The sequence below is a fragment of the Pelobates fuscus genome, chromosome 6 (genome assembly GCF_036172605.1).
Source record: "Pelobates fuscus isolate aPelFus1 chromosome 6, aPelFus1.pri, whole genome shotgun sequence".
Taxonomy (NCBI): domain Eukaryota; kingdom Metazoa; phylum Chordata; class Amphibia; order Anura; family Pelobatidae; genus Pelobates; species Pelobates fuscus.
The window spans coordinates 148,328,778-148,353,877 of NC_086322.1; the positions used below are offsets into that span (position 1 = coordinate 148,328,778).

Below are 25,100 nucleotides of genomic sequence, written 5' to 3' on the forward strand. Positions count from 1 at the left end.
CCAATCTCCTGCCTGCGTGTCCAGGGCCGGCCCACCAGCCGCGGAATCTTTCTGAATACCTTAGAACGAGCGCCACCTTTACCCGCCATTCTAAACGAACGTTGACAAAACAGACGCTTGGGAGATGGTTTCCATAGCAACAAGCACCGCCCAAACCCCCCCATGACAGAAATTTCTGGAGGTCCTAGGCAAGCAAGAGGGAGGGGCTAACTGAGCAACTATGGCGATGCACAGGATCTGGCAGGCACGGGGGAGGGAAGTGACAGCCCCAGGCAGACAGGTTAGTAAGTAGAACTGTTGAAGGGGGACACAGTTATTTGGGAACAGAAGGATGGAGAACCACATAACATTATTGTTTACTAATAGTAAGGGAATACTATCTGTGTTTTTTTATTTGACTTTTTTTTTTTTTTTTAGTTAGAATACAATATTTTTTTGTGAAGTAGTAATGGTAGCAATTTAAAGGGACACTCCAGGAACCCAGACCACTTCTACCCATTGGAGTGGTCTGGGTGCCAGCTCCCACTACACTTAACCCTGCAAGTGTGATTATTGCAGTTTTCATAAACTGCAATAATTACCTTGCAGGGTTAACTCCTCCTCTAGTGGCTGTCTACTAGAGGGCACTTCCCTGTTTATAGCACACGAAAAGTGTGCTTTAGCGTTGCTGGACGTCCTCACGCTATGTGAGGACCTCCAGCGTCGCTGAAATCCCCATCGGAAAGCATTGAAAGCATTTTTCAATGCTTTCCTATGGGGAGGTCTAATGCGCGAGCGCATGCGCATTAGGTCTCCCCCGCCAGCGGCCGCGCATGCTCAATAGGTCTCCCCCGTCGGATGGCGGGGGAGGGGCGGACCCTGAACCAGCGCTGAGGGACATCGGCGCTGAATGCAGGTAACTCACTGAAGGGGTTTTAACCCCTTCAGCAACTTGGGGTGGGAAGGAGAGGGGACCTGCAGTGCCAGGAAAACAGATTGTTTTCCTGGCACTGGAGAGTCCCTTTAAGGAACTTTTACTTGAATAAAAGGATCATCCACTATTTTTTGGGGAACTACTTATCGTTATTATTGGTGTTTATATAGCGCCAACTTGTTCTGCAGCGCTTTACAATATTATCAAAGGGGAAATCTAACAATAAAGAGACAAATAGAAAAAGTTACAGGAACAATAGATTGCTCAAACAAGAAAACACCTATTGCTGGCTAGTATGAGTTGGGGTGGCTAATTAGAATTTAAAGGAACACTATAGTCACCTAAATTACTTTAGCTAAATAAAGCAGTTTTAGTGTATAGATCATTCCCCTGCAATTTCACTGCTCAATTTACTGTCATTTAGGAGTTAAATCACTTTGTGTCTGTTTATGTTGCCCTAGCCACACCTCCCCTGGCTATGATTGACAGAGCCTGCATGAAAAAAAAAAAAAAAAGTTAATATATTTTTCTTTCTTCAAAAGTTTTTTTCATATTACAATTATCAAAATACATACAATTCCTCTAAAACCGATCTATACATCAATAGATATGTTTCCATTCAGAAAAGCAACATTACTAATATAAACCAGATTTGGATAGCCATATCCATAAATAACATAAGTAACAGGATAGAGGTATAATTGAAAACCTGATTCATACCATACACACACACACCGTCCAGAGGAACCAAGCCTGTACTATCCAGTTATTCCTATCCTTCATTAATAGGTACAGTATTGCTGGTGTTCTTCCAGAGTCAAACACACTGCGGGGCAGCCCAGACACTCTATATTATAAAATTACGTTATTAGCAATAAAGTTGTCAACTATTATTTCCCATTTGCTAAATTTCTTCAGACCAACAGAGTTACCTTGGATTATTCCCATTTCCATTTTACATTGGTATATTGCTTGTTTTTTAATTTCACTCCACTCTAGTGCTTTATTACTTTTCCAATATCTGGCTAAAACTACCGGTATCTTAACTGCCATTAAAATATGTATTATCAGCATACATTTCTCAGTAGGCATAGAAGGCCATCCCAGATGTAACAGGAAACTTTGTGGTGTAAAGGGTATATATATCTGACACGTATTATGAATCTGCTGGTATACCTTCTTCCATATATTACTTAAAAATTTACAATGCCACCAGATATGGAGATAATCTCCTTTCCCTTCCTCACATCGCCAGCAAACAGGATTCTGATCTTTATACATTTTGGCCAATTTTTCTGGGACCATATACCATCTGTTTAGGAGTTTATAGAAATTCTCTACTATATTCAAGCAATGTACCAATTTATTGACTTTAACTATCGCATTTATCATATCTTGCTCAGAGATCGCGATATGTAAATCTTTCCCACTTAATCTTAGATTTCCAGACAGAAAGCTTCTGAGAATCCTTTAAAAATCCATAACATCTGGAAATATGACCTTTAATTCTATATGTTCCCATGATCTTTTTAAGATTACTAATATTTTTATTAAGCTGGATATCCAGGAATTTCGCCAGTTAAAACTTAATTCTTAAATATGTAAATATCTCCTTACTATCAATCCCAAACTCTGATTGTAACTGGTTAAATGGCTTAATTTCCTTTATATCAATAATCTGTTTTTTTTTTTTAATAATATAAAATTTGACGAGCCATCCGAGGGTGAAACAAAACAGTTTTTGGAGAAATTGAGTTTACCAACCATATCAAGGGAGAAATTAAGCCAACTAAATGCTCCTTTTTCCATTCAGGAGATTAGCAATACTATTAAAGCTTTAACAGCAGGTAAAGCACCAGGACCAGATGGCTTTTCTTTAATTTTCTATAAAAAACTAAGCGGCATAATCTCTCCATATTTACTAAGAACATTTGAAGATCTCGCTAACCATAAAGCCATCCCAACGGAATTATTCCAGGCCACTATAATACCAATCCCTAAATCAGATAAGGACCCTACGTCTACCTTAAACTACAGACCAATCTCTCTTATAAATCTAGATATTAAGATATACTCAAGAATTCTGGCTGACAGATTAAAACAAATTATACCTAATATTGTACATATAGATCAGAGTGGATTTGTAGAGGGCAGGGGCACATCTGATAATATTAGGAAACTACTGAATGTCCTATACCATGCAGATCAAAGCTTGTCTCCCTTTGCGGTGGTTACCCTCGATGCCGAGAAGGCCTTTGATCGGGTCAACTGGAAGTACATGGAAGAAGTACTGGGGGCCTTCGGCATCGAGGGTTTCTTTAAGGAGAGTACATTGGCGCTATATAAGTGTCAGGATCGGGACAGGGATCCAACACGCAGAGTACAAAGAGTGGAAAGGTACGTATACCGGGCCTTAGAATGGCCGGACTAACGTACCGAGAGTAAAGAATAGTCAGAGACAAGCCGAGGTCGAGGGAACGAGAAGACAGATAAGCGAGAGACAAGCCGGGTCAAGGGATAACAGAGAAGCAGGGTAGTACAACGAGCCGAGTCAAAACCAATAGAGCAAACTAGAATACCAGAGCACTGAGTGACTAGACAAGCTAGAACCACGACAGGGCAATGAGCTGAAGTAAGGAGTAAGCTTAAATACCCTGGCTCTGGATGGAAATCACGCCTCTGACAAGTACCGATTGGATATCGGACACTTGAGTGACAGATTGCTCGTGCTAGCGTCATGACGTCACGTATTGAGCGTCCTGCTAGAAAAGGACGTGGATTCCTCGCGGCCGGTGTTTAAGTGACTGGATGAACCGCGAGGAACGGAGGAAACAGCTCGCCTGGACGGATACACCACCAAGTCTCTACCTCCCTTAGAGGTAGAGGCCTCAGGTACCCTGACAGTACCCCCCCTCTCAGATACGCCCACCGGGCGGAATGAACCGGGGCGAGATGGGAAGCGGAGGTGAAATGCTCTGCGAAGGCGAGAAGCGTGGACGTCCTCCTGAGGTACCCAACTCCTCTCCTCAGGACCATATCCCCTCCAGTTGACCAGATATTGCAATTTTCCCCTTGAAATTCTGGAGTCAATGATGGAGCTGACCTCGTACTCCTCCCGACCCTCCACCTGAACAGGACGAGGCGAGGGGACCTTAGAGGAGAATTTGTTGCAAATGAGGGGTTTCAACAAGGAGACATGAAAAGAGTTAGGAATGCGTAAGGCAGGTGGCAGAGCAAGGCGATACGCAACCGGATTGATACGAGTGAGAACCCTGTAAGGGCCTATGTAGCGAGGAGCAAATTTCATGGACGGAACTTTTAGGCGAATATTCTTAGTACTCAACCATACCCTATCCCCAGGAACAAAAACAGGAGCCGCTCTTCTATGTTTGTCAGCGTGTTTCTTGAACAGCGAGGAACTATGTAACAGAATTTGTCGAGTCTGATCCCATAATTTCTTCAGGTTGGCGACATGATCATCAACCGACGGTATCCCCTGAGAAGAGGAAACCGAAGGAAAAATCGAAGGATGAAAGCCATAGTTCATGAAGAAAGGGCTAGAGCGAGTTGAATCGCAAACAAGGTTATTGTGTGCGAACTCCGCCCAAGGAATCAGACCGACCCAATCGTCCTGGTGTTCGGAAACAAAGCAACGCAGATACTGTTCGATCTTTTGATTAGTACGTTCAGCAGCTCCGTTAGACTGAGGGTGATAGGCAGAGGAAAAGTTCAATTTGATGCCCATTTGAGAACAAAAGGATCTCCAGAAACGTGAGACAAATTGAGAACCTCTATCAGAAACAATCTCTGAAGGAATCCCATGTAGGCGAAAAACTTCTCTCGCAAAAATCTCCGCCAATTCAGGAGAAGTCGGAAGTTTAGGTAATGGCACGAAATGGGCCATCTTAGTAAATCTATCCACCACCGTGAGAATAACAGTCTGTCTTTTGGAAGCAGGCAAATCAACGATAAAGTCTATGGACAAACAGGACCAAGGTTTCTCAGGAATGTCCAAGGGGTGTAACAGGCCACATGGGGATGCATGAGGTAGTTTAGTCTTGGCACAAGTCTCACAAGCTGCGACGAACTCCTCAATATCTTTTCGAAGTGAAGGCCACCAGAAATCCTTGGATATCAGAGAGTATGTCTTGCGAATACCAGGATGACCAGCTATTTTACTTTCATGAAAACATTGTAAGAGCTCCAGTTGAAGTTCAGGAGGAACAAAGTTTCTTCCCTCAGGAGTGTTTCCGGGAGCTAGATGTTGTGACTTCAAGATCTGGTCAAGTAGCGGAGAATGAATTTTGAGACTGGTATTAGCAATAATATTGCATTTGGGTACAATGGAAGACAAAAGTGGTTCAACTGAAGCAGAGGGTTCATATTGGCGAGATAGCGCATCGGCTTTAGAATTCTTTGACCCAGGTCTGTAAGTCAGAACGTAATTGAAATGGGTAAGAAACAACGACCAACGAGCCTGCCTGGAGGACAGACGCTTGGCCTCTCCGATATAGGACAAGTTTTTGTGGTCTGTCAGGATGGTAACAGGATGTAATGTACCTTCCAATAAATGTCTCCATTCTTTCAAAGCCTTGATAACCGCTAGTAATTCTCTGTCACCAATGTCATACCTGCTTTCAGTACCGGTCAATTTTTTAGAGAAAAATCCACATGGATGTAATGGTTTATCAACACCCAACCTTTGAGATAGAACAGCACCTAAACCAGTCTCTGATGCGTCTACCTCGAGCAAAAAAGGCAGAGAAGTGTCAGGGTGAACTAAAATTGGAGCGGAAGCGAAAAGCTCCTTGAGAGTCTTGAACGCAAGGAGAGCTTCAGTAGTCCAATTCTTAGTGTCAGCCCCCTGTTTGGTCATGTTAGTGATAGGTGCAATAATGGAAGAATAGCCCTTAATAAAGCGCCTATAATAATTGGAAAAACCAATAAATCTCTGTATGGCTTTAAGACCTGTGGGTAAAGGCCACTCTAGAATGGATTGGAGCTTATCCGGATCCATCTTAAATCCCTCCCCAGAGATCACATAGCCGAGAAAGGTTACCTGGGTTTGATCAAAGCTACATTTCTCCAACTTGCAGTACAAGCCATGCTGGAGAAGCTTGTGCAAAACCCTCCTGACTTGCTTGTGATGAATCTCAATGTCACTAGAATGAATGAGTATATCATCTAGGTATACAATGACGCACTCTTGCTGAAATTCCCTAAGAACCTCATTTATCAGATCTTGGAATACCGCTGGCGCATTGCATAACCCAAAAGGCATAACAGTATATTCATAGTGACCATATCGAGTATTGAATGCCGTCATCCACTCATGTCCCTGCTGGATTCTCACCAAGTTATATGCCCCTCTGAGGTCTAACTTGGTGAAAATTGTAGAGCCCTTCAAACGATCGAAGAGTTCGGTGATCAAGGGAATCGGGTAGGCATTTTTAATGGTTATCTTATTCAAGCCTCGATAATCAATACAAGGTCTCAAAGAACCATCTTTCTTTTTAACAAAAAAAAATCCAGCCCCGGCAGGGGAGGAGGACCTCCTGATGAATCCCTTGTCTAAATTCTCGTGAATATATTCCTCTAGGACTGAGTTCTCCTTTATAGATAATGGGTATACATGACCTCTGGGAGGCATGGTACCAGGGAGTAGGTTAATTTTGCAATCAAAGGACCTGTGTGGGGGTAAGGTATCGGCTTTCTTTTTGTCAAATACTGCCTTTAAATCTAGATACTGAGGCGGAATTTGTGTCTCTGTAGGATTGTCAGAGGTATTCGATGTATTAGTTAATCCAAGAGGTAAGACCTTCCGCAAGCATTTTTCTTGACAATTCTCTCCCCACGAAACTATCTCCCCTGATTCCCAATTAATAATAGGGTTGTGTCTCCTCAGCCAGGAGTACCCCAGGACTATGGGAATAGACGGAGAAGAAATGAGCATTAAGGATATATCCTCTTTATGCAGGATGCCAACAGTCAAGTTAATCGGTATGGTCTCATGGAAAATAACAGGCTCAAGTAACGGTCTACCATCGATGGCCTCGACAGCCAGAGGTGTCTCTTTTAACTGGGATGGAATAGCATGCTTGGCAGCAAAACCCTGATCTATAAAGCTCTCAGCAGCTCCAGAATCGATTAGTGCCATAGTCTTAACTACTCCCTTCTCCCACTTTAAAGAAACGGGTAACACAAGCCTGAGCTCCTTGTAGTTGTGAATAGAGGACAAAGTAGAAACACCCAAGGCCTGTCCTCTAGAGGAACTTAGGTGCGAGCGTTTCCCGAACGATTGGGACAATTTAGGCGTAAATGACCCCTGACTCCACAATACATACATAAACCCTCCCTTCTCCTGTACTGTCTCTCCCTTTCAGTGAGATGAGTACTGCCTATCTGCATAGGTTCAGGAATACGTAAGTCTTCGAACTCAGAGATTTGAAAGGTAGGCGCTAGTTTAAAGGAGGGTCTACGGGTCCTATCTCGAGTGTTCTGCCTCTCTCTTAAGCGTTCATCAATACGAGATATAAAAGAAATTAAATCCTCCAAATTTTCAGGGAGTTCTCTAGTAGCGACCTCGTCAAGAATTACATCTGATAACCCATTCAGAAACACATCTATATAAGCCTGTTCGTTCCACTTAACTTCTGCCGCCAAGGATCTGAACTCTAGTGCATAATCCACAAGTGTTCGATTGTCCTGTTTAAGGCGCAACATTAATCTAGCTGCATTGACCTTTCTGCCAGGAGGGTCAAAAGTTCTTCTAAACGCAGCTACAAAGGCATTATAATTATAGACTAGTGGATTATCATTCTCCCATAAAGGATTGGCCCATCTCAAAGCTTTTTCAATGAGCAGAGTAATAATAAATCCAACCTTTGCTCTATCTGTAGGATAAGAGCGGGGTTGTAATTCGAAATGGATGCTAATCTGGTTTAGAAAGCCACGACACTTCTCCGGTGACCCGCCATAACGTACTGGTGGGGTAATACGGGAAGAAGCACCTACAGTGGCTACCTCTAGACCTGAGACTGCAGGAGAGATAGAAGGAGTACGTGTCTCCTCAGGTGGATTACTAGCACGAGACAAAAGTGCCTGTAGTGCCAAAGCCATCTGATCCATCCTATGTTCCATGGCGTCAAACCTGGGATCCGAAGAACCAAGCTGACTGTTTGTACCTGCAGGATCCATTGGCCCTGTCGTAATGTCAGGATCGGGACAGGGATCCAACACGCAGAGTACAAAGAGTGGAAAGGTACGTATACCGGGCCTTAGAATGGCCGGACTAACGTACCGAGAGTAAAGAATAGTCAGAGACAAGCCGAGGTCGAGGGAACGAGAAGACAGATAAGCGAGAGACAAGCCGGGTCAAGGGATAACAGAGAAGCAGGGTAGTACAACGAGCCGAGTCAAAACCAATAGAGCAAACTAGAATACCAGAGCACTGAGTGACTAGACAAGCTAGAACCACGACAGGGCAATGAGCTGAAGTAAGGAGTAAGCTTAAATACCCTGGCTCTGGATGGAAATCACGCCTCTGACAAGTACCGATTGGATATCGGACACTTGAGTGACAGATTGCTCGTGCTAGCGTCATGACGTCACGTATTGAGCGTCCTGCTAGAAAAGGACGTGGATTCCTCGCGGCCGGTGTTTAAGTGACTGGATGAACCGCGAGGAACGGAGGAAACAGCTCGCCTGGACGGATACACCACCAAGTCTCTACCTCCCTTAGAGGTAGAGGCCTCAGGTACCCTGACAATAAGGATCCGCAGGCAAAAGTATCAGGACATATGTTTCAATCAAATTGGTTCCCTATTAGAAATGGGACGCGACAGGGATGCCCTTTGGCACCCCTGCTATATATTCTGTCCATAGAACCGTTGGCAGCCGCGATCAGACAGAATGAAGACATCAGCGGGTTAAAGGTGAATAAGATCGAGAATAAAATTGCACTATATGCAGATGATGTCCTACTGACCTTGGCAGATCCTACTAGATCTATCCCAGCCGTATTTCGGCTTATCAATGAATTTGGTACACACTCGGGTTATAAAATAAATATAAAGAAAACACAGATTCTGTTAAAAGGCCTGAGCGGACCAGGTCTAAATAAACTCAAAAAAGATTTTAAATGCGACTGGGAAATAAATAATATAAAATACTTAGGGGTAAAATTTTCTCTAGATTATAGAGAAACTGGAGAACTCAACTATACTGATATTTCCACCTATTTCAGGAACACCTTAAAAAATTGGCAGGGATTGGAACTCTCTTGGTTGGGTAGGATCGAAGCAGTAAACTTTTATCTCCTTCCTAAGTTGACATACCTATTTAGCAATCTCCCGCTGAGGGTGACATACCAGACGATACGCGGTCTCCAAAGGCAACTATCAAATTATATCTGGCAAGATAGGAGACCTAGAGTCTCACTGGAAATACTACAGAGAGACTGGAAAGAAGGGGGGATCCGTTTCCCAGATATACAGAAATCATATATGAATAATATGGTGGCACACCTAATTAAGTGTGACAACTACACATCGGCTAGACCAAACTGGTTAGACATTGAGAAATCAGATCTTGGCGGTTTGGAACCTTTATCACTCTGGTGGTGCGACAGTGAACTTCTAAAAAATATAAGTTCTAGCAACCCAATGAATAATACAATGATTTACACTGTAAAGCACTTGAAAAAGAAATATGGAACAAAACATATATCATTAAACGCCCCATTAACAATCCTAAAATTCTATATAAAAGACATAAATATACAAGAATGGGAAAACGGTGGCGTAGAAAGAATAGCGGAACTTTTAAATAACAATAAAATGCTGCCATTCCCAACACTACAATCTAAATATAATCTCCCAGCGAAGGAAATTTTTAACTATTTAAGAATAAAATCCTTCATTATGGGGAAGGATTTCTCGGAAAGCTCCCCAATGGACCAATTTGTAGCATCTCATTATAAAAAAAAAATCGCTTCCAGATACAATCAATTTGCAAGAAGCCAAAGACAAATAGACAAAGCGCCAGCAATGTATAAATGGGAGCAAGAACTTGATTTTTCATCCTCAGTGGAGGATTGGCTGTTGGGCTTACAAGCAGTAAAAAGATACATACATGGGGTGAATATACAGGAAGTGTACTTTAAACTAGTATACCGTTGGTACCTGGTCCCTACTCGTCTTCACAGATTTCAACCCACATTCCTACCAGACTGCTGGAGATGCGGTAGGGAGCTGGGTACATTCTCCCACATCTGGTGGGACTGTGAGGAGCTGAAACCAGTGAAATCAATCGTAGTGGAACTGGCAGACTCTATGTTTGACGTTCGGACTGAGATTACCCCTCAAATGTTCCTGTTCCACTTAGACCTTCCAAAAAGCAATACAAAAGTAAAAATCCTTTGGATTCACATTTGTATGGCAATAAAAATAGTTATGGCCAGAAACTGGAGACAAATGGGCGGGTTAAAATGGCAGGAGATATGCATACAAATGGAATACCAACGTAACATGGAAGCTGGGATAGCCAAGACATCTAGAGAAAAATATAATGAAGTCTGGGCCCCTTGGGTTAGATTTATCAACCGCAATATAACCCCCCCCCCCCCACAGAGTTAGCTATCCGTAGATGAGAGAATGGGCAGGAGGTATGGTCAAGGATATGGAGATATATGTATGTCTGTATGAATGCAAGGATGCAAGTTACAGCAGAATACTGTTCAACGAAGATGTTTACTAATACAAAGTCTGACCGGTACTTATAATTAATACTTACTGTTTTGGCATTGGAAAATTATTTCTTGTACCGTGTTTAAAAACTATACAGTTGTTAGCTGTGTCTTCACTTGAATGAATTTGTTTTAAAAAAAAAAAAAATGAAAATAAAGATTTATATATAATAATCTGTTGAATATACATAATTCACTTTTGTGTCCATCCACTGATATTAATATCGTCAATATTGCTTTTAATCACCTCTATAGGTAGAAATGGAAATAATCTGTGTTCTATTTTAAAATGTTTCTTAATTATATTCCAGTATCTCCAAATACTATCAATAATTATCAAATTTTCTGGGCGAACTGGATTATTTTTATTTTCCTTCCTCTTTGTTGTCCAGAACAGAGCAGATAGGCTGTTTGTCTCTACTAGTGATTGCTCTATTTGATACCAGGCTTGATCTTTTTGATCTATACTTAAAGTGTTAACAGTATGTGCCAGCATACATGCATTATGATATTCTATTATATTTGGGGCAGCAAGACCCCCATCTTTTCTTTTCTTAGATAATAGCTGTAAGCTTATTCTCATTTTTTTTCCCTTCCAAATAAATTTAGAAAAAGCTGCCTATATCATTTTAACCAGGGATTTGGAACTTGTATAGGTAACATTCTAAAAAGATAATTCCATTTAGGCAAAATATATGAGCGAATGGTATTTATACGCCCTATCCAAGAAATCTCTCTACTAACCCATTCTTTTAAGACCTTATTTGTATTTTTTATAAGAGGGAGAAAATTAACCTCAATGACTTTATTTATGTTTTTGGTATTTTGATGCCAAGAAACGAAATATGTCCCTTAGCCCAGACAAAGTCGTAAGATATTTTAATAAAGTCCTTATCTTCACTAGATAAATTAGTTGTCATTATTGTAGTCTTATTAGTGTTTATTTTATAGTTTGAAAATTCACTATATTGGCCTAATAGTCTTATCAATTCCGGCAGCGATGACCTGGGATTCTGCAACATAAGCATAAAGTCATCAGCATATAGATTGATCTTGTGTTCTAAATTATTAAACCAAAAACCCTTAATCTTCCCATTTTGCCTTATGTCTTCTGCGAGAGGCTCGATGGTTAAAACATAAAGTAATGGGGAAAGGGGGCAACCCTGCCTGGTGCCATTCTTAATATTAAACCAATCTGCCTCTATTCCTGGGCCTATTGTCCTAGCCGAGGGAGCAGTGTATAACGCCATAATGGCGTAATAGACTGCTCCCACTATACCATACGACTTCAGTGCGTTTCCCAAAAAATCCCATCTGATCCTGTCAAACGCTTTCTCAGCATCCAATGACAGGGTCAGAAGGGAAACGTTTTTCCTGATCGCAACATTGTGAACAATATTCTTCTAAGGCCACCTGAGGCTACTCTGCCATAAATAAATCCGGCCTGATCCTGATGTATCAGGGCAGGAATACAGATTTTTAAACGGTCTGCTATAATCGAGGCATAGATCTTTACATCTCCATTAAGAAGAGATATTGGATGGTAATTCGCCAATTTAGCTGGATCTTTATCCGGCTTCAAAATTGGAACAATGTTCGCTTGAAGCATCTCCCTGGGAAATGCACAATTTTCCACTATCTCATTAAATATCCTAGCGAGACGTACCGAAAGAGTATCTCTAAATATTTTATAAAATTTATTTGAGTAGCCGTCTGGGCCAGGAGCTTTATTTATCTGTAACTTATTTATTGCTACTGTAATATCATCTGGAGTTATTGGTTTATTTATCTCGTTCAGTTGTTATCTAGTTATTTTTGGCATTTTTTTTTATTTTTAAAGTATTCTGATGAGGGGAGATGTTGTCCTACAGATTCTAAATTATATAATCGACTGTAATGGTCATTTAAAAGCTGACCCAATTTTCCTTTTCAGTCTCGATTTTATGAATCCTCCATTTGTTTTTTATTTTTAATTTATTTGTAAGCAGCCTATCTGTAATAAATAATTGTATCTCAATCTCTAAATTGAACTTTAATCACATACAGGAGGCTCTTGCAGGGTCTAGCAAGCTATTAACATAGCAGGAGATAAGAAAATCTTAATTAAACAGAACTTGCAATAAAGAAAGCCTAAATAGGGCTTTCTTTACAGGAAGTGTTTATGGAAGGCTGTGCAAGTCACATGCAGGGAGGTGTGACTAGGGTTCATAAACAAAGGGATTTAACTCCTAAATGGCAGAGGATTGAGCAGTGAGGCTGCAGGGGCATGTTCTATACACCAAAACGTCTTCATTAAGCTAAAGTTGTTCAGGTGACTATAGTGTCCCTTTAAACTCTGCATTAGCGGTTTTCTCCAGAGGAGGATGGAGCCACGGGCAACTGCGAACACACATTCAGTGTTAAACCAGTTGAAAACAGTTTAAAACTGAACAGTGGGATTGCACCAACGGATTTCAGACATCATATCTACTACAATAAGAGAAAGTGGTGATGGTGTCTAGATTGACCTGTTAAAATAACTGAATATTGTGTACTTATCCATAAAACCCTCACAATAAAATTGTGTGCTAGGTCAAATGGGTTTAAGAAGGATATTCTGCATATTTGTGTTTTCAGGCGTTTTGAAACATCTGAGAGCGATGTTGCTTTGGGGAGGGAGTTTGTTCCAATAGCAAAGCATTACGAGTGAAATCAATAGTATTCCCACCTCTGATGCTCACCTTCATGACTTCTCAAGGGTTGCACGGTTCCTGTGGAACTCCCTTCCTTTATCCATTAGATGTTCACAGTCTCCATTCCTTCTTCACGAAAGCATATTAATTAAACTGGTATCTGTCATATAGTGAATACTATTCTAGCAACCTACTTTTTTACCCTACCCTTACCTTTTGTGTAACTATACCTCACACCCTCTTAAATATAAGTTCAGTGAGCAGAGCCCTCAACATCCTCTGTTCCTGTGAATCCGACTCGTCTGGTTACAATTATGTATTTGTTAGTGCACCCATTGTACAGCGCTGTAGAATTTGTTGCCACTTTATAAATAATAATAGAATCAGTAAGGAGCAAATGGATAGTGGTGTAGAGTGATGGTTTTAACGGACAAAGAGGGGCGAAGGAAACAGTCAAGAGAAGCTGGATATGACCAAATATCTTAAATGAACACTCCAAGTATCATAACCACTACATCTTACTGTAGTGGTTATGGTTCAAGCAGTTCAAGCAGGTGCCTCAGCCATTGTAAACAGTCAAACAGGTTTTGAATGGTGTCACTTCCCCAACTTCACTACTAATGTCGGAGAGTTGTAAGTTCCTAAGCAGCTAAGCTTTGCAAGTCATGTAAATTAAAAAAGTAAGGAAATTCTATAGACTCAAAAAAAATAAAATAAAATACATATATATATATATCATAAGTATTGCATATTTTTCCAATATAACCAAAAGCATCATAGCACAAACAACAATGCTAAATAAATTAAAGGGTCATGCCAAGCATCGTAACCACTACAGCTACTAGTAACTGAAATTGAATAAAGTAAATACCAAACCTGCTTTAGTGGTTACGAAGCCAAGCGTACCCAAGCGCCATTGCCCTAAAAGGGAAATTTGTTCTATAGTAGTTTGTCACTTAGGGCCCACTGGGTGCTGAGCCTCAAATGATGGCGGCAGATCTGCAGAAGGCAGAGCAAATCCTGATGTTCATTCTTTGGCTCTGAGTGCTCTTATCCAATAAATTAACATATGTGCCTGCCTTATGGACCGTATTAACATTTGCTAGCTCATTCTAGGTTGGCTAATAAAAACTGCCCCAGGTTTCAGTGCACAAACAGTAGGTGTGACAAAAATATATAAATAAAAATGGTCAAATACCCTTATATGTATTTGTAAGGACCATGAAGGCATTACTAGCTGTGCAAATGTCAATAGAATGTAAAAATATATGCATTTGAGTATAATGTCCACATACAGTAAATACAGTTAAATAGAATATTTCTAAAATAAAGGTATGTAAAGCTGCCATAGCAATCTGTGGCGGAACCAACCTCGCCACTGGGCATTGGAGAAGCCTGTTTGCCCGCCTTCTGCCTTCTGACTATGGCCCCTGGGAGACTTTGCCCTGTGTAAGCATTATTTGGGCTTATTGGATATTGAAACACTTTTTCCGACCCTTTGAATACATGAGAAGGTGTGCCCCTCCCCCGTTTCCTGTCTATTGTTCTCCAGCAGGGCTTTGTCCCAGGGATACTGCCAGACCAGTTGGAACTTGTTGCTAAACTTTAACTCCCATGACGATTTGACTGTGTTTGTGGGATCTGAGCGCTGTTCGGATATAGTGAGCGCTCAAATCCAAGCTATCTGGGGATAGGTGGGGAATTGTGGGGGTTCTGTTCAGTATGATAGGAATTACTTATTTTTGTGTGTTTTTGCTGTTGTAAATGGAGATATTTTCTGTATGCTGGAGATAGTTGGCTTACCACACCCAAGCCATGCTTGCAGTCTGTCAAATAGGTCTTCCATCTATCTTTTGAACCACTGGAACAATTTGTATGCTGTTGACACATGTTTATATTTGGAGTATGTTGATTCTGAAAATGTAAGTTTTATGTGAATGTGATGTATACTTTTAAAGTTATGAATATTGTGTAAAACTGTGTATTTTCCTGCCTGTAATAATTACGTTAGCCCATTGTGTTTAGTAATTGTATCACAGGCAGAGGGGAGGATTTCTGCTGGTATGAATGGGAGTGTTTAGCTGTGTTGTAATGTATTGATTGGTTTGTTCTTCAAAACCCTGTTAACGGTACTATGTTTGTAAAATGGGCATAAAAGCAGAGTGTTTGATTAAAAGCTTCAGTTCTACTTCACCCTCAAATTGGAGTGCCGTCTCTTATTGGGGGAATCTGCTACAAGGGATTGCTTTGCTTGTCATACTCCATTGCTAAATCACTACTAAGCTCTTGTAAGAGCTTGTTCCTGCCTTGCTCTCTGAAGGAGTCTACGGTGGTTATGGTGACGGCTGGAGTGCTTGGAGCCCTCAGGAAGCATCCTAGGAGCATCCTTCAACGGAGGTACCCAGTCGGGGTGCCCGTCGATCCGTTACACAATCTTTATCCATCTCTGAGCTGTTAATGTAATGCAGATAGTGAAATGGTAGTCAATTCACTCCTACTCCCAATCCTGACTGTAAGAATGGTATCACCCAGTGACACTTCCTGTGCTATTTAAAAGCAGGGAGTGAGCTTACATTTTCAGCTACTTATCATTCATGATATTAGTGACTAGTAGCTACTGGCAGAGAAATTCTTTCCTCTTCAAGCTGGTAATCATAGCTAGAGTATGAGGGTAAGAGAGGTGTTGTGGACTAAATTTTAAACTGAAAAACATATGACAAAAAAACTTTTATACCAGATTATTGTATTGAATAGATTAATAGCTTACTAGACCCCGTAGAAGCCTCCTGTGTGTGATTAAAGTTCAATTTACAGAGCAGGGGATAAAAACTTCTAAAGATAATTAACATCTGATTAAAATTGAAACCTTTTTTTCATGCAGGATATGTGAGTCACAGCCAGGGGGAGGTGTCGCTAGGGCTGCAGAAATAGAAACAAAAACAATGTAACTCCTAAATGACAGAGAATTGAGCAGTGGATGCAGGGAATGCAGGTGCATGATCTGTCCACCAAAACTGTCCGATTAAGGTAAAGTTGTTTTAGTGTATTCTTTAATTCCAATCTGTTCTGGTTGGTTGGAAAGTGTAATACCTCTGCCATCAGCCAAATGAGGTCATTGAAGTATTGTAAACATTTAAAAGAAAAGAAAAAAAATAAATTTTTTAAATTTGATCACCCATTGCTCTTTGCTTCAAGTGAGAATCCTTACAGATGTGTGGTGGGTTCATTTAAACACAATTGCTTTCACTGTCATTATTTGCATAGGTTTTATTGGAGCAGTGCTCACTTTATCTTGGTTTTATGCCATTTATATATGGATATCGTTACTATAGAGCTACTGTACTGAGGCTCTGACAAGGCATGGTGTAGAGCAGGCAGGGATAAAACCTGTTATATCGCCGCCTTCTGTCTTTAACACTGTGTTGCAACAGTTGATTGCAAACTACAATACATGGCCTCTAATGTAGGACTGCCATGGGGGGAGTTAAGGCCAGGGGCAGGGGATATTTATGATATTTGTTGCGGTGAGTGTCTGACTGCATGTGTGTCTCTGGCCGTCAGTTTGACAGTATTTGTAAGCTCTTTCGAGCAGGGTCCTTTTCAATCTATTGTTCGAATAACCTTTTGTAACTGCCCCATCTACTGTTAAATGGGCCATTTTTAGTGGCCCTGGACTGATAGTAGAGCTGTATACATCATTCCAAGTGAGCACTGTATACAGTTCTTTAAACGGGGATTTAAATCCCCATTTTCTGCAATGTGGTGTGAACAGGGTAATCCAGTAGATGCATTTGCATTGAGAATATCACTGTTAGGAGTGATTCTGAGCTTGCAGCTGCTCTTAGGAGACTCCCAGGGTCTGAACATTGTCTTCCTCGAGATTTTGATCAGTGCTGGGTTTTACAGGCTGCCCAGCACTGATCAATCTGTAATCGGCAAAGACAGCACAGTATTCATGTGATGCTAAAAACAGCCAGTAGATGGTGGTCACATACTGCTCTTTTGTTTTGACATGGAAATCCATCCTCAGATATTAGCAGAGAGTATTGATATAGGATAGGGTTATTGTAAGGGTTAATACTTTTTTAGGGTTAGGGATAGTGTAGGTATACAGTTAAAATTAGTATAAGCACAGGATTAGGGTTGGTTTAGGGTTAATGTTAACTTCCAAAAATATAGATTCTAGACATATAAGGCATTTAACCATCAAGATGCATATCTGAGTTATTTTGCACAGGAAGTGTAAAAATTATAAAAGGCCAAAAAATGCAATCCCCACCTCCCCCCATAGCGCAAATTCTAGGTTTTGTTTTGGTTCAGAATTTGTACAATTATCTCTGTTTTTAAAGAGACACTGTTCAATAGTGAGAATGACTGTACCTCATTATTTGAATATAAAACCAAATAAAATGTATGCATTAAAAAGAGACACTCTGGACCCTTACTCAAATGCTTTATGTGTGAAGAGAATGTCTTCTTCATAAGCCGTTGCACAGCGCTACAGAATTTCCTCGCACTATATAAATAATATATGTTGACATAACATAGTCATAAATTAGTGACATAACATAGTCATAAATTAGAAATAGAACAGCCCACTAAAGAAAGATCACCACACATCTCACTATGGTAAGCCTATTACATACGCAAGCTCACTGACATATACACACACACACACAAGCTTACTGATATACAAACACACAGATCACATAGCTCACTAAATAAAGCTCACTTGCGCACACACACAAGCTCACTACAGAAAGCTCACTAAATAGAAGAAAGGTCCAGGCACTCCAAGGTACAAACCAGGCAATTTTATTGAACCCACTACATCACAACGTTTCGACCTATTAAACGTTGTGATTGAGCGTGTTCAATAAAATTTGGCTGGTTTGTACCCTGGAGTGCCTGGACCTTTCTTCTGTTTTGTTACTCAGCATTTGGTCTCTGGTACTGAGACTGTCCGAGTTGCACCCAGCTACATACTACTTAAAAGGACAGAGTGCAGTTCCACGCCCTACCATAACCACCGAAAGCTCCCTGACACATTCACAAGCTCACTACCCACAGCTCATTACAGCAAACTCACTGACACACACACACACACACATAAGATCAAACAGTTAATTTCAGACAGCTCAATAACACACAATCCCTCTACACATAGCTCACTACTACACACACAAGATCACACAGCTCTTTACAGACGGCTTACACACAAGATTACTGTCACTTAGCCCTTGTTCCCTCTGGCTTTTCCTGCCACCATGGCTGCCTGGTTGAAGCTTGGGGCAGAACTTGAATCCTGGCTTTGGCTGCTGCAGCATGCACTCCAATATGCTGCTCTTGGAGGAGCTGGCTGGGGACTCTATCAGATTTATTTCAGCAGTGTTTTGCCTAGGTGCCCCCACCCCTGAGTCCTACATGCCTGCTTGAATGGTTATGTGCAGGAATTCCCTGATGCTGTCCCAGCAGGGCCGGACTGGGAAAAAAATTCGGCCCGGGCATTTTTCAATCAGAGCGGCCCCCTAAGAAGGGGGCGGGGCCAGAGAGGGTGTGTTTTGTCATCACTAATGACAAGCACGCCCCCCTCAAAGTGAGCATGTTGGTTCAATGCGCAGAGCCCCGCTAAAGAGCTCTAGCATTAGAAAAAGGCCCTGAATTTGTTCTGCGCAGCGCAAGCAAATTTAATAACATGCTTGCACGGAGTTGGCTTTTAAATTGTCTCTGGTGTCTCCACAAGTGGGATACCAGAGGACAAAAGGGCCAGGAAAGTGTATGGTGCATGTGTTTGGAGCCTGCTTGTGGGATTGGGTGTGTGTAGAGTGTGGTGTGGTATTGTATAAATAGGTAAATTTCATTTGTGTTTGTGGTGTAATATGTGTGGCTAGGGGCTGTACAGAGTGTGTGTATATTGGGCATAGTGTTATAGGGGATGTAGCGAGTGTGTGCATACGGGCTGTAGTGTGTGTGTGTGTGTATAGGTGACGTAGTGTGTAGAGAGGGTTGTAGAGAGGGTGTGTTTAGAGAATGTAGTATGTGTTTGCTGACAAGGAATGTAGTGTGTGTTTAGGTGGTGCAGTGTGTGTGTGTAGGAGATCTAGTGTGTAAAAGATCCAGAGTGTGTATAGGAGATTGTGTGTGTGTGTGTGTGTGTGTGTGTGTGTGTGTGTGTAGAGGATTAAGAGTGCATATAGGGTAAGGGATCTAGCGTGTATCTGGAGTGTAATGTATGTAGTTGTGCTGTGTGAGGGGTGCTGTAGTATGTGTGTGTGTGTGTGTGTATATATATATATATATATATATATATATATATATATATATATATATATATATATAAAATTTATATGGAAGCAGTGTGTGTGTATGTAAGAGGGGTGCTGTGTGTGAGGGTGTTTTTATCTGCCATCACATTCTAGGTTTCTAATTTTCTTTGTCTTTTAATATATATGTGTGTGTGTGTGTGTGAGCGAGGGTGCTGTCTGTCTGAGGGTGCTGTGTGTGAGTGAGGGTGCTGTGTGTGTCTGGGGTGCTGTGTGTGTCTGGGGGTGCTGCGTGTGTCTGGGGGTGCTGCGTGTGTCTGGGGGTGCTGCGTGTGTCTGGGGGTGCTGCGTGTGTCTGGGGGTGCTGCGTGTGTCTGGGGGTGCTGCGTGTGTCTGGGGGTGCTGCGTGTGTCTGGGGGTGCTGCGTGTGTCTGAGGGTGCTGGGGGTGCTGTGTGTGTCTGGGGGTGCTGTGTGTATACTGAGGGTGCTGTGTGTGTGTGAGGGTGCTGTGTGTGAGGGTGCTGTGTGTGAGGGTGCTGTGTGTCTGGGGGTGCTGTGTGTCTGAGGGTGCTGTGTGTGTGTATTTATTTAAATTAAAATATATTTTTTTTGTTATAAAAAAAAAAGTTATATTCCCCCCCTCCCTTCTTACCTTTAGCCTGGGAGGGGGGGGTGCCGTGCTGCTATGGGGGGGGGGGGGGTGCCGTGCTGCCATGCTTCCTTCCCTGGTGGTCCAGTGGTGAGAGTGAACTCTAGCCTGCAGGCTAGAGTTCACTCTCGCGAGATCTGAGCGTTGCCGCGGTAACCGCTGCAACGCTCAGACCTCACGAGAGGACCCGGCGGAGCTGCTGGCTAGAGCTCCGCCGGTCCTCTCCTCCCTCCCACACTCCACAGCCGGCGGCCGCATCTTAGTGTCTCTGGGCCGGTGAGGGAGATCTTTGATCTCCCCACCGGCCCCCCATGGAGTGATGGAGGCACTATGCAGGGCCGGCACACTGATAGCGCTGGCCCTGCAGGGGCCGGCCGGGGAGATCCTGTGATCTCCCCTGCCGGCCTCGGCCCCACGGCCATCGCGGCCCACCGGGCATTTGCCCGGTATGCCCGATGGCCAGTCCGGGCCTGTGTCCCAGGGTCAGTTTTTAAACAAATTACAAATAGTTTGACACTTACCTGGGTGCCTTTTGGTGTCTCAATTCCAGTTTCCATTTCTGAGGTCTCTACAACGGAAGTTCTTTCCTAGAAAGTCCTATCAATTTCATCCACATTTGGACTGTAATTGTTTGAGATTGTCAGTTGATACTATCAGCCAATTAAATACTTCCTTACACAGGAGTTTCCCTAATGTGGAACTAGGAAGATGGCAGTGATTTCAGAAGTGAAGGGCAGAATGGAGTTGCTCAGTTAAGTGTTGAACCATTAAACAACCATTTTGACTACTACCATGGGACAGCACAGAACTTGGGGACCTCTGCACCATTTGCTTTGCACAATCTTTTAACCTTTTAAAAAAGAACTGTATTTGCTGTTTATCATATTTAGAATCTACAAAAATATTAAATTAAAAATGTCCGAGTTAGCCTGTGCTTCCTTTTAGCACATATGGCAATCAGTATCATGAGACAAGTCAAACAACCACTTGAGGAGAGAGAAATCCATTCCCCTACAGGCTCGTAATAATTTCGGGAGTATAAATGAAGGTGAAACTTTATAGAATTAAATCCATTTTGCAAAGTAAATTAAAGCAAAAATGTATATACATGCTTCTGGGAGTGAAGGGATTAAAGACTGTGATCCAATTGCAGGTAATAGCCAGGTAATTGTAACAGATAAATCTCATGTACCATGGTTAATATGCTTGTAAAACAAATGTCCAATGATAGAACCTCTTTAATCAACTATATATGTTAAGTGCTTGATTATTAATACTTAGATTTTCTTTAGAGAACATTGATTTATATCCAACCCATGGGAATTAAATTATTTCACTTTATACCTAGGTAATGATGATCGATCATGGCATCGCTGATGCGAAAACAAAAAGCCACGTCGGACTGCATGAGTTATGCACCTTGGCAAATTCTGTAAAATCCTTTCTGGGACCCAACAAAGCATACAAGTTCATCTTTGACCACAGTAGCAATGAGTGTACATTGACTTGCTCTGCCTATAGACTTCTGGAAGGCCTGGATTTGAGCAGTGCTGTTGGACAACTTCTCAATGAAACTGTTCAGGTTCATCATAAGACTTATAAAACTGGAACAACAACTCTATTTTTTCTTGTTGGAGCCTGGAGTACCTCTATACTGGAATGTCTACGCCAAGGAGTACCTATTCCATTAATTGTCTCAGTCATGTTAGAGGGGCTCAGCTCATGTATTGAGGAAGTTCAGTGTTTGCAGGAGGTTGTGAGCAATGTACTTACTGCTAAAGATTTTAAAAAGAAAATGACAGAGGACATGATCAAAAGCCACTCCGATTCAAAGAGTTCTAATAGCATGGCTGACTTGGCTTACTGCCCTCAGTCCTACCTTAAATATAAGAAAGACACATCTGTGAACCAAATGAACAGAGTGCATTCTAACAGACAGGCTTGTCGAAGTAACAAGCTTTCTCATAGTAGGTACTTTTTAGGTGCTCAGAAAGGTATTCAGAATCAGACATGTGAAAGTCCCTGCTACAGTCACACCCTGGGAATTCTGACGAAAGCTTTGAGTCATGGCAATCAAGAGGTTATGAATCAGGTTGAAAAAGCTATTGACCATCTTTGCAAAGAGACTCAAAAAATGCACATTGAACGAAAGACCTTCCATGCATCACAGTTTCATGTATGTTGCTTGCCAGGTCTATCAGAAGTACATCTGAAAGCTTCTTCTGGATATATAACTTTAATTCCCCTAGACTGTGCTGCTATCATTAAAGTTCTAGATGGCAAATCCTTGCGTGTGCTTCTGTTAGATGGAGATTTGACTGAACAATATCGGCATTTGGGCTTTAATCGGGCAACCAATGTAAAGGTGACGTCTGATATTGTCAATGTTGGTGAAACTATGTCAAGAGAATTCTGGGCACAGAGTGCTTGTAGGAATATCATGGAAGCCAATGTAGACTTGGTTTTAGTTAGAGGGGATGTCTGCCCAGCACTTTCGACACTTTGTATTCACAAGAAAATCCTTGTGGTTACTCATGTGAAGCAAAATGTTCTCCAAGCTTTTAGTGAGGCCACAGGAGCAGAACCTATAGCATATTTATCACAAATCAACCAATGCTGTGTAGGAGGTGGAGCTTTTGTAAGCATGTGGACCAATGGGAACTCGGTAGTAGAAACAAGACAGAAAATCGCTGTGACTATTAATGCAAATAGAGTAAACCTGGTCACATTTATACTTAGCAATAGACTAGTATCTATGTTGCAAATCATAGAAGATCAATTTTGGACTTGTTTATATAGAATACACAATGCTCTGCAGGACCAAAAGGTGTTTTATGGAGGAGGTGCAGTTGAACTGTTGTGCCTCAGTCATCTTCAGAGACTTGAAGTATCTGGTGGAGGATCTTTCCAGTCAACATGTTTATGGACACCCACAACCACATGTTACAAGGCGTCGATCTATAAATGTCTGGCTAAAGGCTGGAACAAGTATCTATCTGCTCTACTTTGTAATACAGGGGAATATTTGTCAGAGCTGGATGCAATGACCTTCATACAAAATGAAATCCAAACCCTTAGCTGCTGTGATTCTCCTTTGGAATACCTCCGCAATGAGTACAGTAAAAAGGTTTTAATGATTGATTGCTTAGACCCTTCCGAATCACACCAGTCTATACCAGTGTATGATAATGTTATTCCAAAACTGGAAGCTTGGCGCTCTGCATTGCATTTGGTTTTATTAGTGCTTCAGACAGACGCTGAGATAATTACCGGCTCTGCTGCTCAATGTCAGATATTAAAGGCAGGCATTTTAAAAGATGAATGGCTCTTTTTATAGCTTTTGGCATAACTGACTTTTTTTCTTCCTGATAAATCTTCAATTGTTACTTACAACATATCAACATATTTTTACATTGAAGAGAAATTCCCCCTTGTGAACCACAGTAGGAAACATAAATGCATCTTTTTTGTTGGGTGTAGTTTCACAACTCTAATATTGGTGTCATGGCTGGTGAAATACTTTGGACTAGTTTAATAATAGCAGTAAAAATGTATTTCCTTGTTTCCTTAATTACATGTATTTGTTGATGCTGGGGCCTTAGTAATGTCTTTTAGACAGTTAAGCCATGTTATGCAAGTGCTATTAGCATGAACGATGTTCCAGCACTACCATTTTTTTTTTTTTTTTTTAAGTTGGCCATTTAGACGCCATGTAGATGTGATAATTTCTATTTATTAAATTTCTGGCATAAATTATGACAATCTTACTTTACTGAAGTAGTTATAGTAGAAATGTGGAACTGCACTCTGTCCCAAGTGTTATGTAGCTGGGTGCAACCAGGCCAGTCCCAGTACCAGGGACCAAGTACTAATAGCAGATAGAAGAAAGGTCCAGGCACTCCACGGTACAAAAGGGCAAATTTATTGTACCCTCTCACACACACAAAGTTTCGACCTATGCGGTCTTTGTCAAGCTTGACAAAGACTGCATAGGTTGAAACGTTGTGAGTCGAGTGGGTTCAATAAATTTGCCTTTTTGTACCTTGGAGTGCCTGGACCTTTCTTCTATCTGCTAATCTTACTTTACCCACAAATTGAGAGGCAGACCAGCTTAAGACCATGTACAGCTCTCAGTGGCCAACTATTGTGGTGAGAGGCAGACATCACATATGCTGCTTTCGGCAGGACAATCCTGATATCGGGGTCTTGTTCCGCCGTCCCACTTTATTTCCCTGGTGTCCTGCATTTGAGGGCAGCACAGTGTGAGCATATCTTTAATTTCAGGCTGTCCTAGAATTAGTGGGATTCATTGCACTTCACAATTTGCCTGGTCTCATATGAGGAACAATATCAAAACTGCCCTGGAACTCAAAGGTTTTAATGTTTTAACCATTTCAGTGTTGACTTAGAGGAGAGGGGCATGGAATTTAAACACCAATAAAACCTATCAATTAAAAACATTATTTATCTTGTTGTGGAGTCAGGCCTTGTTTTAATATTTTCGGATACACTATTCAAATTGATAAATGTTTAAAATATAGATAGATGGGGGCGGGGCCTGACAACCAAGATGGCCGGTAGAGCTTTCTAAGAGCTCCTGCACCAGCGGGTGCAAATATATTATTTCGGACCGAGACAATAGCCTCAGCAGCTCCTGGAGCTCAGAAACGGATGCGGAATCAAACAGGGAACAGAGGGATACCTTTCCTGACCCGGTACGCCAAGCGATCACTACAACCGGCCATGCAGCCTACTCCAGAGTGGGGCCTGGAGCCTGGGGGAGGCGGCCGATCCCCCGGCAAGGCACACGCTCACATTCTTGAACCCATCTCAGCCCTGTCCCCCTGGGGGTTATCC

General features: G+C 41.7%; 1 protein-coding gene across 1 annotated transcript; it reads left to right on the forward strand.

The window, feature by feature from the left end:
- The first annotated feature begins 4 nt into the window (after positions 1-4).
- On the forward strand, positions 5-24,158 carry BBS12 (Bardet-Biedl syndrome 12). The gene is made up of 2 exons (XM_063458410.1): positions 5-280; positions 21,592-24,158. Exons 1-2 carry the CDS (start codon positions 221-223, stop codon positions 23,578-23,580), a joined length of 2,049 nt encoding a protein of 682 aa, XP_063314480.1. The 5' UTR covers positions 5-220; the 3' UTR covers positions 23,581-24,158.
- The last annotated feature ends 942 nt before the right edge of the window (positions 24,159-25,100 follow it).

Coding starts and splice junctions, on each gene's coding strand:
- BBS12 (XM_063458410.1), top strand. CDS start 221: ATGGCGATGCACAGGATCTGGCAGGCACGGGGGAGGGAAGTGACAGCC. Junction 281..21,591: donor TGACAGCCCCAGGCAGACAG/GTTAGTAAGTAG, acceptor CTTTATACCTAG/GTAATGATGATCGATCATGG.